At 39.0% G+C, this 15,347-nt stretch overlaps 2 protein-coding genes across 2 annotated transcripts; one reads left to right on the top strand and one right to left on the bottom strand.

The window, feature by feature from the left end:
* Positions 1-362: 362 nt before the first annotated feature.
* Positions 363-7,131, bottom strand: LOC105041770 (transmembrane emp24 domain-containing protein p24delta7). Its single transcript, XM_010918793.4, has 4 exons — positions 6,650-7,131; positions 6,307-6,516; positions 1,248-1,324; positions 363-722 (listed from the first exon to the last, which is right to left on the bottom strand). Exons 1-4 carry the CDS (start codon positions 6,875-6,877, stop codon positions 578-580), a joined length of 660 nt encoding a protein of 219 aa, XP_010917095.1. The 5' UTR covers positions 6,878-7,131; the 3' UTR covers positions 363-577.
* A 1,358-nt stretch (positions 7,132-8,489) lies between these two features.
* LOC105041771 (transmembrane emp24 domain-containing protein p24delta7) lies at positions 8,490-15,120 on the top strand. The gene is made up of 4 exons (XM_010918794.3): positions 8,490-8,852; positions 8,987-9,196; positions 14,198-14,274; positions 14,800-15,120. Exons 1-4 carry the CDS (start codon positions 8,625-8,627, stop codon positions 14,942-14,944), a joined length of 660 nt encoding a protein of 219 aa, XP_010917096.1. The 5' UTR covers positions 8,490-8,624; the 3' UTR covers positions 14,945-15,120.
* The last annotated feature ends 227 nt before the right edge of the window (positions 15,121-15,347 follow it).

The following is a 15,347-nucleotide window of genomic DNA, read 5'->3' as shown; positions in this document are numbered from 1 at the left end:
ATCAACTCATGGTTGGCTTGAGGGTAATGACTTATCTGAAACAGATGGATTTTCTGCTTGTCACAACATCATTTTGTTCTCAGTTTTGAACCATAACTATTGGTCTCTAATCATTATCCCGGAAACCCTCAAATATTTTTTATGTGATCACATCCGAAGTTACCGTGCACGAAACAAGAGGAGTTGAGCTAGAAAGGTTTCCGAGAAACGAAAACCATCACAGGTTCCACTCATCTGCTGTCATAACTCATAACACAACACATGCCCAAAATCAGGTGCTCGATCAGTAACAAGGCCTCATCTCCTTGCATTTCCTGTAATGAATTGGAAGATATGAACAGGCTGCATGACACAAGTGAAAGTAGATCAGATGTTAACGGGAAGCATGTTAAGTGAGCAGGTTTAGTGACCAAGGTTCAGTTGCATATATCTTTCAGTCCAAATAAGTAAGACTACATGCGGCAAGTCCAATGCATGCAGTTCTCAGGCCCACTTGTAAAAAGAAAAATTCCTTCGGGAGTGTCCTTCAACCCGATACAACAATGATGAGTTGGCACATAATGTGATCAAAACAAGATTAGAGCAGCTTCTTTCTCTCAAAGAAGGTCTTTAGATGCCAGAACTGCAAGCCTGCCACCGATAAACATACAACGAGTGAAAGCAAACTTAGCCATGCCATCCCAAAAGTCGTTATTATGTTCATTTCGTGCATTTCTTCCTCCCTGAAACATTATCAGGAAACAAAACATTCAATTCGTGCAAATGACAAGCAAGGCTACTGAATATTTGATGAGGGCTTCGCATCCTAGTGGGGAAGTGGTCCAAGGATGATGAAACCAACAAAACTTTTCAGTTCATTTAGCATTTTAAAAGTCGGAATATAATTAGCCAAACTTTATACAATGCAACAGATTGAAAGCTGCTGGCAAAAGATAATTACTTTTGAAATCAAGAGATAATTACTTCTGAAATCAAAAAGGAAATGTAATACAAACCATGCACCATAGACCACCATTCTCTTAGAGACAAAATAAGAGGGAAGGTTAGTTTTAGGGTTGATTCATAAAAATTCAACAGAACATCCTGGTTCACATCTGCACAGATATAATCTGCACTGAGTCAGATCTGTCCTGCATAGACTTGATAGTAGCCACACATTTGGTTCAGTCAGCTCTGTAAAATTTTCACTACTCCAACAAAGAATCTTTTCTCAAATAGAAAAAATGTTTAAATATCATTTGTATTACCTTGAACGAAGAGAGAACATCTCATCATGGATTGACTGAATGGTATCCCTCAGTTTAAACAACTCCAGCTGCATGACCTACAAAGGAAATCATAACACAGGTGTATTAGAGCCAATTCCATGCCAGCTTGCAACAAAGTGAATCTATGGATTAGGCTTTCTTTGTTACAGATTAAAGAAGAAGCAGTTTTTGCATCCTGTGAACCATCTTCCAGATAAAAGTCAAACAGTCAACTCATAAATGAGAAACTATGTTTTCAAAGAAAGAATTCATTGTTCAAGAAGCTTAAAGAATTCAATTTCTTAAAGATTAGAGATTAGGAAAGCTGAGGAGGGGGAAAACCAAAATTTTCATCCACATAAAAATGAATGGCAATATTTTTATGTTGTTCATATCACGCAACATATGCAGGACCAAAATGCTGACAGATACAGAATAACAAGGAAAGAGCAACTTCTCTGGCCCCGCCCCTGCTCAGGAATATGAGAAAAGATGAAACAGTATGATGATTTGAACACCATATGGCATCTAGGTTAAGAATTTAGCAAGCTCATTTTCCATACTCATTTTCTTGGTCAAGGATCAATAAATGCCTAACTTCATCAAACAACTTACCTTTCACACAATCAATTCAAACAAATTTATTGTCATCATCAACAAGCAAGCCTTCTCCCATCAAAAATGTGGTAGGCCATAGAGTAAAATTCTTGAGGCCCTATTTAGGCGACTAGACCAAAATCCTATAGGAATCTTGGGTTTGGGCCACTACAACCACCTAACAGGCCTAGCATTCTCCAAACAGACCTAGCCTCCTAGAGGAATTGTGGTTAAGAATTCCTTGGGGCCTGGGCTCTTGAGCCTAAATTCCTTCTGGTTGCATTTAGTAGATGGTAATCTAGGTAAAAATTCGTTGGGCTCTTGAACCTAAAATCCTTTTGGTTGCGTTTGGTAGCTAGCAATTTATCCAGATTGCCAGCAAGTTAAAGTGGGCCCACTGGATTGTAGCATTTGGTATATTTTTTGGATGGCAATCCAAATTGTCTTGGCAATTTACATTGCCTCGCATGAGGCAATCTAGATAGTCTTGGAGAGGGGTGGCTATCCAGATTACCACTTTTTTGATAATATTATAATAAAAATTTTGAACAATATTATCCCTCAAAAAAATCATAAAGCACCAGTGCCGGTACTCTTCTTTTTCGCTCTGTCCGTGGCTTCTCCGCACCCAACCCTCCCTCCTCACCCCCCACCCTCCCTCCCTCAGTGCCACCCGTGAGTCCTCCATGGGTGCTCACCCCTCCCACCCATGCCTTCCCATGATTCCTCTGCCCTCATCCCCCACCACCCTCTGCGGCTCCTCTGTGCTTGTTCCCATCACCCTCATGGCTCTTCTACGCATACTCGCTCCCTCTCTCCACCCCACAGCCTGCTCGTGGCTCCACCCTCATCCCCCACCACACCTCCCCCCTCGCATCTCCTTCATACTCGTCTCCACTACCCCCATGGCTCCTCTATGCATGCCCATCCCCCGCCTTGTCCATGATTCCCCACACCCCAGGCCCGCCACTTCTCCACATCACCACCATACCCACACCACTAGGAAGAAAGAATAGCACCAGGGCAAAAATAGATTTTGAGAATTTTGATACTATATTATCGATAATCTTTGTCATACCAAACATGTCAATCAAAATTTTCAGTAATTTTACGTTAATATTATCTGCATGTACTAAACATAGTAACCAATATTAATAGCAATTTAATTGGTAGCAATCTATCTGGAATATAATCTACATTACCTTCCAAGATTGCCCGGCGATGCACCATATGCAACCGTCATTCTTATCTCCTAATTTGGTTTTATGCTTTTTTTGATATAACCTCTTCTATTCTTGCTAGAATTCCATTCTTGCTGCATCACTAAACCTTACTGTAGCTTGCCGCATGTTAGAAGTTACTGGTAATGCCACATGATACAAAAATATCTTTTTGCTTAGGCATATCTTAAACAACACTATCATATAAATCAACTGAGTCAATATGATATCATCTTTTGATTTTCGCCTTATCCTTATTTGTTTAGTAATGCCAGAATATAAAAACAAGCCCCCATGTTTTCCTTCCTAACATAAAGCAATACTAGCCTCCAAAAATTGCTATTTCGAAAATCTTTTGCACCATCCTGTATCATAACCTCATCGCATATTCTTTATTTTAGATAAATGATGGTAGTTAAACCATGTTTCCTTTTGTACAGTAGGAACAGGTGCAATGCCAATGTATGCATCTATTGGCAGCACTTTTGTAAATAATGCAGCGGGCCTCTTTAAGTCCCATTTCTCCAAGTTAAATAATGGAATAAAGAGGTGCTATCAATAAAAGGGGAGTAAAAGCTGATGTGGAGAGAAAAGTTTTGCTTGAAATTTGTAAATTACTTCAGTATTACATTCGTAGAATAAATTAATTCAAAACGGAACATTATTTATAGTGGAACTCTGGATTTGAATCAAAGACAAACTTGACAGGACCTAGAGGGAAAAAAATTCCAGTACATGAAGTTCAATTTGATAATATGAAGATACTTGACTTTTTTATCAAAGACTTTAGTAAATATGAATAAATTTTTAGAAACTTTTACCACAAAAAAACTTTTGCTTGCGCAGAGACTGATGCCACTTTTTTATTGCTTTAACTCCATCCAATAAAGTAGAGATAGAGTTAAGGACTATTAGTCAACTAGTTGTTGGATAGGACTTTAAAAACTAATTTGCTTCAAAGATTTTAGTCAACTAGTTGTAGGGTATGTGCTCCCTGCTTGGATATAGAAATCTATCAGGTGCCCTCCACTTTCTTTTGTGTTTTGAATAGATTTTGATATTTTTCTATGTAGGGTCTTATAGAGATATGAATTTGCTACTTTAATGAGTCCTACGTCTTGTCAACAAATATTTGTAAGTATCTCATCTATCTCTTTTCTTACTTTTCTTATAGAAAAGAAATCTCGAAATATCCTGATTGAAAAATTTTTTAGCAAGATTTTAAATCTAATGGAACAAAATTGTCTTGATTTTTGCATGGAATAGAATGAGGTACCGTCCCCTGACCTATCCAAATACTTAAGATAGAGGATATCCCAAGATATGCCAATCGGGATACTGGGACAATGGCAAGATGATCCGATCCCGACACATAGGGATGGTACCCTGTGTTTTGGTGTCCCATAGGATTTCCCATGGGAACTTGTGTCCTTGATATTTAGTAGATCTCATTATGCCATAAGTTCAGAAAGCAAGAGGAGGATAGATTCAGATTTCATAATATTATTTCAGATCTCCACCTATCATAGGTCTTATCTTTTAGATTGGTGGTTCATCACACTTCATGAACTCAGCTAATTACAATGGTGAAGTAAATTGGATAGATTCAAATCTAAATTTTATGAAAATAGTTCAAATTTAGATTGACTTATGTTAGACCAATCCATCATGCTCTAATTCAAAAATCAGCCCACCCTGTCCAGGTTTGTCGGAACAAGTTCACCGGGGAAATGGATTTGCTTGAAAACTATTCTCATGTTGATTTCAATCCCTACAAGAAATCAACATGCTCCCTACATGGAATAGAACCAGATATAAAACTTGAGTTTGTCAAACAAATTCTCAACCCAACTACTATAAAGAAAGATGGTACCAATAAATATGAAAAACATCGACAGTATAAAGTTAAAGCAACTGCCTAGCAGCCCCTCCATAGACTGTCTAGACAGTCAAGGAACACATTTTCTATAATCATGCCAAACTACCATGTTACTTACGATGATCTAAGAGATCATATTTATCTACTAAAGGAAACTTCATCGTCAAAATAGAACATGAGTTTTGCCTGTACAAAGTCTTCCAATAAAATGAAAGTAGATAGAGGACTCCAAAATACTGATCATTTATCTGATATTCATATGCGAGAAGTCTTGCAATATCACCATCCCAATGACTAAGCTTACAATGCTTAATTCAGCATATCATTGGCCCATTAAAATAATCCATTTTGACTTGAATGATATGCTCATCTTATAATTTTGACACTTATCAGCGGTAGATAGCTAGCACAGACAACCACAGAAAAAGGAACTGTAGATTTACCATGTTAAAACAAAGATATCTTGATCAAAGACATAAAACGATGTAGGCCCATGTGAGGACTCTAAAGAACTATGGAATTTTTCACATTATACTTCCTATGGGAATAATATGCATAAAGATCCAAACCAGCAACAACATCCCTCAGGAAACAACAACAGCAAAGAGTGGGAAGCCAAATTGGCATCATCTCATTGCACTTCTTTGATTGTGGCACAATTCATTATCAATATATCACATTGTACACAATAGTTATGCGGCATCATAATACTAAAATAGCTTCTATGAACTAGAGGAGAAAATCAGGTGACTTTTATTTTCTTCTTCATCTATTTAAGAAATTCTTGTTTTCTATGCTCTTTGTGTGTGCGCGCATGCGCTTGCAATCATAGATGTGTGTGCAGATGAGGTGGTGTCTTAATTTAAAATAACTATTCAATAGCATGATAAGATCCCACAACCGATAGTCTTTTTTTTTCTGTTGTTGTTGTTTGATAACTGATTATAAAGCGATACAGGTTTTAAATTCCATGGAAATAAGATGTCTTATTTTCTTCATGGACGGAATAACAGTCTGTATCATGCACCTCAACAGATATCTTCTATCTCTCTCCCTTTCTTTTTTCCTTTCTTTCATTCTATTTTCTTTTTTTTTTCTTTTTTTTTTTGTTCTTTCTTTTCTTCTATCTTTCTTTTTCTCATTTTTTTCTTCTCTTATCCTTTATTTTTCTCATTTTTCTTCTCATTTTCTTTCTTTTTTTTTTTTCTTTCTTTATTTTTTTTTATTTTTCTCTTTCCTACTTCCCTTCTTGCATGGATAGATTTTAGATCCTGAATTCGTCTCATTGAGACGTAAAATTTTATTCAAGAGAATAGAAAATCATTGACGATAAAATTTTCAAAACATCAAATAAGTTACTTACATCAAGATGCTCCTTCTTAGCAATATTTGTCCAGTCTTTGGTGGCGACGCCGGTCCTCCAGTCCAAATCGAGCGTCACCGTGACGGGCGGCTCGTGGACAGGCGTCCCAAAGCACGCCAAGTAATTCCCAGCCTCCAACGCATTGAAAGCAAAATGCCCCGACTCCACTTTTTCCGCGGAGTGGATGACATTCCCATTGGGCGACGAAATCTGAATAAATTCCAAACAATAATTAAAAAAATATATAATAGAATTAAAACGAGGAAAATAGGTCAGATCAGATTAGAATATACGATGATTTGGGATTGAGGAGAGATGGGAACTATAGGGTTCGTTATTGTACCCGGGCGGTGATGCGGTGGGAGTCGGGAAGTGTGCTAGAGCCGTCGGGTTTGACGACGGTGTACTTGCCGACGGCCATGGCGCGGAGCTTGATGTCCTCGGTGATGCACTTGGGTTTGCCCGATTGGAGGTCGAAGTGGAGGGATCGGGTGGGCGAGGCCAAGAGAGAGGCCACCGCTAGGGCCAGCGCCAAGCGGAGAACCGCCGATCCTCCAATTCCTGGCTCCATGATTCACACAAGGACAAAAAGAAAAGATTGGATGCTCTCTTTTCTTTTCGTTTCTCCTTCTCCGCTCCTGTGCTCGGATTGGATCTGGAGCCGATGGGAAGATCAGAGAGGAAATACGAAAACCGACTGAAGATTGCGGCGTTGCTGAGAATGTGAGACTCGAACGCCAGCGGAAAAGAAATACGCCGTTCGTTGCTGCCACGCGAACGCCTGCATGGTGGGCTGGGTAGAGCAAAAACAAGGAATGTCCTCCCCCCATTTATTGCGGGTTTTTCACTAGCTAAACGTCTTAAAATTCATGATTTTGTTCTGTGCGCAGGTTATAAACCTGGCATTTTTGGGCAATACTCAACGTCTTGCTCTCACAAACTTCAACGGCCTGCTTACTGAACGCATGTTAATAAGGGAGCAATATTTAATTACGGGTATAAACTGTGGCGTCTTAAATATTGCTCCCTAATTAATGATCCTATTTCACCTGCTGTGATGTTTATTCAACAAAGCTACTGGGCGTGGAGCACAGTCGGCCTTTCTTTTAAATTTCAGCATTGGGCTGCTAGACTTCCTGTTTGATTGATTTTGTATGGATGGTCACCTGTTGATGGATGTTTTGTATATTTTTGTGTTGTGCCAATTGTTATCTTGTACTTGAAAACTATGTGTATCTTTTTCATCTTGTAATGAAGCTATAGCTTCTTTTCTACACCACCCCCCACCCCCGCCAAAAAATAAAAATTAAAAATACTTGCCAAATTACCAGTCATGAGTCAAAATGGCATGGGCTTGGATACCCGAAACTATAACCTATAAAATAGCATATGGGCATCCATTCTCACGAGATTAGTGATTGAAGTAGTTCTCTCTTTAGCTTGTTTCCACAAGATTTCTGCGAGCCAGTTACGTAAACTTCAGTATGCTCATCAGGCGGCAGCTACAAACTCTTCTTATCAAAGCCAATCATTACACTTTGAAGCTATCACATTCGTCAATTGTTTTTTGTCATCCGGACTTGGACTCAATTCACAATTAGTCCAAATTAAGTGAAAGTCAAGCAAGATATTAGACAATAGACTTTGGATCTGACTTGTAGATTCAATAGATCTCACGACAAATCTACCACACAGACATGAAGCTGAAGCTAATCCAACCATTTGATCGATAGGGTCTGGACTAAAACATAAACCAAAATCATCTAATGGATTCAAGTTCCGGTTAGGAGGAATCAAAACCCAATCTAACGTGATAGCACTTGACTCCAGCCCTTGTCCGGGACTCCAACACAAGTCCGGGCTTATCCGGCTTGATCCAATCCCAACCTGAATCCATAATTTCTAACCAGGATGGCTTTCTTGAGCTCGAGGTGCCGAGTCCGGATCCGTTCACGTTACCCCACCCAAAGCCTTGACCTCCAACACAACCTAACTTAAATCAAATCAATGTTAACAAACCGAAATAAAGCCTTGCCCCCATAGAAAAGCCCAACCCAAAGCACAGCCTTGGATCAGGCCAGTTCTAGCGAATCCAGCCCACCGTGCATGCGTTCGCGTGGCAGCAACGAACGGCGTATTTCTTTTCTGCTGGCGTTCGGGTCTCACATTCTCAGCAACGCCGCAATCTTCAATCTGTTTTCGTATTTCCTCTTCGATCTCCCCATCGGCTCCAGATCCAATCCGAGTATAGGAGCGGAGAAGGAGAAACGAAAAGAAAAGAGAGCATCCAATTTTTTCTTTTTGTCCTTGTGTGAATCATGGAACCAGGAATTGGAGGATCGGCGGTTCTCCGCTTGGCGCTGGCACTGGCGGTGGCCTCTCTCTTGGCCTCGCCCACCCGATCCCTCCACTTCGACCTCCAATCGGGCAAACCCAAGTGCATCACCGAGGACATCAAGCTCCGCGCCATGGCCGTCGGCAAGTACACCGTCGTCAAACCCGACGGCTCTAGCACACTTCCCGACTCCCACCGCATCATCGCCCGGGTACAATAACGAACCCTATAGTTCCCATCTCTCCTCAATCCCAAATCATCTTATATTCTAATCTGATCTGACCTATTTTCCTCGTTTTAATTCTATTATGTTTTTTTTTTAATTATTGTTTGGAATTTATTCAGATTTCGTCGCCCAAGGGGAATGTCATCCACTCCGCGGATAAAGTGGAGTCGGGGAATTTTGCTTTCAATGCGTTGGAGGCTGGGGATTACTTGGCGTGCTTTTGGACGCCTGTCCACGAGCCGCCCGTCACGGTGACGCTCGATTTGGACTGGAGGACTGGCGTCGCCACCAAAGACTGGACAAATATTGCTAAGAAGGAGCATCTTGATGTAAGCAACTTATTTGAAGTTTTAAAAATTTTATCGCCAATGATTTCCTATTCTCTTGGATAAGGTTTTACATCTCAATGGGATGGATTCAGGATCTAAAATCCATCCATGCAAGGAGGGAAGTAGGAAAGAGAAAAAAAAGAAAGATGAAAAAAGAAAAAAAAATGAAAGAAAATGAGAAGAAAAATGAGAAAAATAAAGGATAGGAGAAGAAAAAAATGAGAAAAAGAAAGAAAAGAAAGATAGAAGAAAAGAAAGAATAGAAGAAAAAAGAAAAAAAAATAAAAAAAATAGAATGAAAGAAAGGAAAGAAGAAAGGGAGAGAGATAGAGGATATCTGTTGAGGTGCATGATACAGACTGTTGTCCCGTCCATGAAGAAAATAAGACATCTTATTTCCATGGGATTTAAAACCTGTATCGCTTTATAATCAGTTATCAAACAACAACAATAGAAAAAAAAGGGCTATCAGTTGTGGGATCTTATCATGCTATTGAATAGTTATTTTAAATTAAGACACCGCCTCATCTGCACACGCATCTGTGATCGCAAGCGCGTGCGCGCACACACAAAGAGCATAGAAAACAAGAATTTCTTAAATAGATAAAGAAGAAAATAAAAGTCACCTGATTTTCTCCTCTAGTTCATAGAAGCTATTTTAGTATTATGATGCCGCATAACTATGGTGTACAGTGTGATATATTGATAATGAATTGTGCCACAATCAAAGAAGTGCAATGAGATTATGCCAATTTGGCTTCCCACTCTTTGCTGTTGTTGTTTCCTGAGGGATGTTGTTGCTGGTTTGGATCTTTATGCATATTATTCCCATAGGAAGTATAATGTGGAAAATTCCATAGTTCTTTAGAGTCCTCACATGGGCCTACATCGTTTTATGTCTTTGGTCAAGATGTCTTTGTTTTAACATGGTAAATCTACAGTTCCTCTTTCTGTGGTTCTCTGTGCTAGCTATCTATCGCTGATAAGTGTCAAAATTATAAGATGAGCATGTCATTGAAGTCAAAATGGATTATTTTAATGGGCCAATGATATGTTGAATTAAGCATTGTAAGCTTAGTCATTGGGATGGTGATATTGCAAGACTTCTCGCATATGAATATCAGATACATGATCAGTATTTTGGAGTCCTCTATCTACTTTCATTTTATTGGAAGACTTTTTACAGGCAAAACTCATGTTCTATTTTGACGATGAAGTTTCCTTTAGTAGATAAAATGATCTCTTAGATCATCGTAAGTAACATGGTAGTTTGGCATGATTATAGAAAATGTGTTCCTCGACTGTCTAGACAGTCTGTGTAGGAGGGGCTGCTAGGCAGTTGCTTTAACTTTATACTGTCGATGTTTTTCATATTTATTGGTACCATCTTTCTTTATAGTAGTTGGGTTGAGAATTTGTTTGACAAACTCAAGTTTTATATCTGGTTCTATTCCATGTAGGGAGTATGTTGATTTCTTGTAGGGATTGAAATCAACATGAGAATAGTTTTCAAGCAAATCCATTTCCCCGATGAACTTGTTCCGACAAACCTGGACAGGGTGGGGTGATTTTTGAATTAGAGCATGATGGATTGGTCTAACATAAGTCAACCTAAATTTGAACTATTTTCATAAAATTTAGATTTGAATCTATCCAATTTACTTCACCATTGTAATTAGCTGAGTTCGTGAAGTGTGATGAACCACCAATCTAAAAGATAAGACCTACGATAGGTGGAGATCTGAAATAATGTTATGAAATCTGAATCTATCCTCCTCTTGCTTTCTGAACTTACAGCATAATGAGATCTACTAAATATCAAGGACACAAGTTCCCATGGGAAATCCTATGGGACACCAAAACACAAGGTACCATCCCCATGTGTCAGGATCGGATCATCTTGCCATTGTCCCAGCATCCCGATTGGCATATCTTGGGATATCCTCTATCTCAAGTATTTGGATAGGTCAGGGGATGGTAGCTCATTCTATTCCATGCAAAAATCAAGACAATTTTGTTCCATTAGATTTAAAATCTTGCTAAAAAATTTTTCAATCAGGATATTTCGAGATTTTTTTTCTATAAGAAAAGTAAGAAAAGAGATAGATGAGATACTTACAAATATTTGTTGACAAGACGTAGGACTCATTAAAGTAGCAAATTCATATCTCTATAAGACCCTACATAGAAAAATATCAAAATCTATTCAAAACACAAAAGAAAGTGGAGGGCACCTGATAGATTCCTATATCCAAGCAGTGAGCACATACCCTATACAATTATGTAGCTGCTAAAATCTTTGAAGCAAATTAGTTTTTAAGTCCTATCCAACAACTAGTTGACTAATAGTCCTTAACTCTATCTCTACTTTATTGGATGGAGTTAAAGCAATAAAAAAGTGGCATCAGTCTCTGCTTAAGCAAAAGTTTTTTGTGGTAAAAGTTTCTAAAAATTTGTTCATATTTATTAAAGTCTTTGATAAAAAAATCAAGTATCTTCATATTATCAAATTGAACTTCATGTACTGGAATTTTTTTCCCTCTAGGTCCTGTCAAGTTTGTCTTTGATTCAAATCCAGAGTTCCACTATAAATAATGTTCCGTTTCGAATTAATTTATTTTACGAATATAATACTGAAGTAATTTACAAATTTCAAGCAAAACTTTTCTCTCCTTGTTCTATGTAACATCAGCTTTTACTCCCCTTTTATTGATAGCACCTCTTTATTCCATTATTTAACTTGGAGAAATGGGGCTTAAAGAGGCCCGCTGCATTATTTACAAAAGTGCTGCCAATAGATGCATACATTGGCATTGCACCTATTCCTACTGTACAAAAGGAAACATGGTTTAACTACAATCATTTATCTAAAATAAAGAATATGCGATGAGGTTATGATACAGGATGGTGCAAAAGATTTTTGAAAGAGCAATTTTTGGAGGCTAGTATTGCTTTATGTTAGGAAGGAAAACATGGTGGCTTGTTTTTATGTTCTGGCATTACTAAACAAATAAGGATAAGGTGGAAATCAAAAGATGATATCATATTGACTCAGCTGATTTATATGATAGTGTTGTTTAAGATATGCCTAAGCAAAAAGACATTTTCGTATCATGTGGCATTACCAGTAACTTCTAACATGCGTCAAGCTACAGTAAGGTTTAGTGATGCAGCAAGAATGGAATTCTAGCAAGAACAGAAGAGGTTATATCAAAAAAAGCAGAAAACCAAATTAGGAGATAAGAATGACGGTTGCATATGGTGCATCGCCGGGCAATCTTGGAAGGTAATGTAGATTGCATTTAAGATAGATTGCTACCAATTAAATTGCCATTAATATTGGTTATTATGTTTAGTACATGCGATAATTTTACGGTAAAATTACTGAAAATTTTGATTGACATGTTTGGTATGACAAAGATTACCGATAATATAGTATCAAAATTCTCAAAATCTATTTTTGCCCTGGTGCTATTCTTTCTTCCTAGTGGTGTGGGTATGGTGGTGATGTGGAGAAGTCGCGGGCCTGGGGTGTGGGGAATCATGGGCACGACGGGGGGTGGGCATGCATAGAGGAGCCATGGGGGTAGTGGAGACGAGTATGAAGGAGATGCGAGGGGGGAGGTGTGGTGGGGGATGAGGGTGGAGCCACGAGCAGGCTGGGGGGTGGAGCGAGTGTGCGTAGAGGAGCCATGGGGGTGATGGGAACAAGCACAGAGGAGCCGCAGAGGGTGGTGGGGGATGAGGGCAGAGGAACCGTGGGAAGGCATGGGTGGGAGGGGCGAGCACACATGGAGGACTCACGGGTGGCACTGAGGGAGGGAGGGTGGGGGGTGAGGAGGGAGGGTTGGGTGCGGAGAAGCCACGGACAGAGCGAGAAAGAAGAGCACCGGCACTGGTGCTCTATGATTTTTTTGAGGGATAATTTTGTTCAAAATTTTTATTATAATATTATCAAAAAAGTGATAATCTGGATAATCACCCCTCTCTAAGACTATCTAGATTGCCTCATGCGAGGCAATGTAGATTGCCAAGACAATTTGGATTGCCATCCAAAAAACATACCAAATGCTATAATCCAATGGACCCACTTTAACTTGCTGGCAATCTGGATAAATTGCCAGCTACTAAACGCAACCAAAAGGATTTTAGGTTCAAGAGGTTCAAGAGCCCAACGAATTTTTACCTAGATTACCAGCTACCAAATGCAACCAGAAGGAATTTAGTTTCAAGATCCCATGCCCCAAGAAATTCTTAACCACAATTCCTCTAGGAGGCTAGGTCTGTTTGGAGAATGCTAGGCTTGTTAGGTGGTTGTAGTGGCCCAAACCCACGATTCCTATAGGATTTTGGTCTAGTCATCTAAACAGTGCCTCAAGAATTTTACTCTATGGCCTACCACATTTTTGATGGGAGAAGGCTTGCCTGTTGATGATGACAATAAATTTGTTTGAATTGATTGTGTGAAAGGTAAGTTGTTTGATGAAGTTAGGCATTTATTGATCCTTGACCAAGAAAATGAGTATGCAAAATGAGCTTGCTAAATTCTTAACCTAGATGCCATATGGTGTTCAAATCATCTACAGTTTCATCTTTTCTCATATTCCTGAGCAGGGCTGGGCCAGAGAAGTTGCTCTTTCCTTGTTATTCTGTATCTGTCAGCATTTTGGTCCTGCATATGTTGCGTGATATGAACAACATAAAAATATTGCCATTCATTTTTATGTGGATGAAAATTTTGGTTTTCCCCCTCCTCAGCTTTCCTAATCTCTAATCTTTAAGAAATTGAATTCTTTAAGCTTCTTGAACAGTGAATTCTTTCTTTCAAAACATAGTTTCTCATTTATGAGTTGACTGTTTGACTTTTATCTGGAAGATGGTTCACAGGATGCAAAAGTTTTCTTTAATCTGTAACAGAGAAAGCCTAATCCATAGATTCACTTTGTTGCAAGCTGGCATGGAATTTGCTCTAATACGCCTGTGTTATGATTTCCTTTGTAGGTCATGCAGCTGGAGTTGTTTAAACTGAGGGATACCATTCAGTCAATCCATGATGAGATGTTCTCTCTTCGTTCAAGGTAATACAAATGATATTTAAACATTTTTTCTATTTGAGAAAAGATTCTTTGTTGGAGTAGTGAAAATTTTGCAGAGCTGACTGATCCAAATGTGTGGCTACCATCAAGTCTATGCAGGACAGATATGACTCAGTGCAGATTATATCTGTGCAGATGTGAACCAGGATGTTCTGTTGAATTTTTATGAATCAACCCTAAAACTAACCTTCCCTCTTATTTTGTCTCTAAGAGAATGGTGGTCTATGGTGCATGGTTTGCATTACATTTCCTTTTTGATTTCAGAAGTAATTATCTCTTGATTTCAAAAGTAATTATCTTTTGCCAGCAGCTTTCAATCTGTTGCATTGTATAAAGTTTGGCTAATTATATTCCGACTTTTCAAATGCTAAATGAACTGAAAAGTTTTGTTGGTTTCATCATCCTTGGACCGCTTCCCCACTAGGATGCGAAGCCCTCATCAAATATTCAGTAGCCTTGCTTGTCATTTGCACGAATTGAATGTTTTGTTTCCCGATAATGTTTCAGGGAGGAAGAAATGCACGAAATGAACATAATAACGACTTTTGGGATGGCATGGCTAAGTTTGCTTTCACTCGTTGTATGTTTATCGGTGGCAGGCTTGCAGTTCTGGCATCTAAAGACCTTCTTTGAGAGAAAGAAGCTGCTCTAATCTTGTTTTGATCACATTATGTGCCAACTCATCATTGTTGTATCGGGTTGGAAGACACTCCCGAAGGAATTTTTCTTTTTACAAGTGGGCCTGAGAACTGCATGCATTGGACTTGCCGTATGTAGTCTTACTTCTTTGGACTGAAAGATATATGCAACTGAACCTTGGTCACTAAACTTGCTCACTTAACATGCTTCCCGTTAACATCTGATCTACTTTCACTTGTGTCATGCAGCCTGTTCTTATCTTCCAATTCATTACAGGAAATGCAAGGAGATGAGGCCTTGTTACTGATCGAGCACCTGATTTTGGGCATGTGTTGTGTTATGAGTTATGACAGCAGATGAGAGGAACCTGTGATGGTTTTCGTTTCTCGGAAACCTTTCTAGCTCAACTCCTCTTG

Source organism: Elaeis guineensis, chromosome 3, assembly GCF_000442705.2.
Source record: "Elaeis guineensis isolate ETL-2024a chromosome 3, EG11, whole genome shotgun sequence".
Lineage (NCBI taxonomy): Eukaryota > Viridiplantae > Streptophyta > Magnoliopsida > Arecales > Arecaceae > Elaeis > Elaeis guineensis.
The sequence above is the reverse complement of the archived record's forward strand: the minus strand, read 5'-3'. Positions and strand labels throughout refer to the sequence as shown.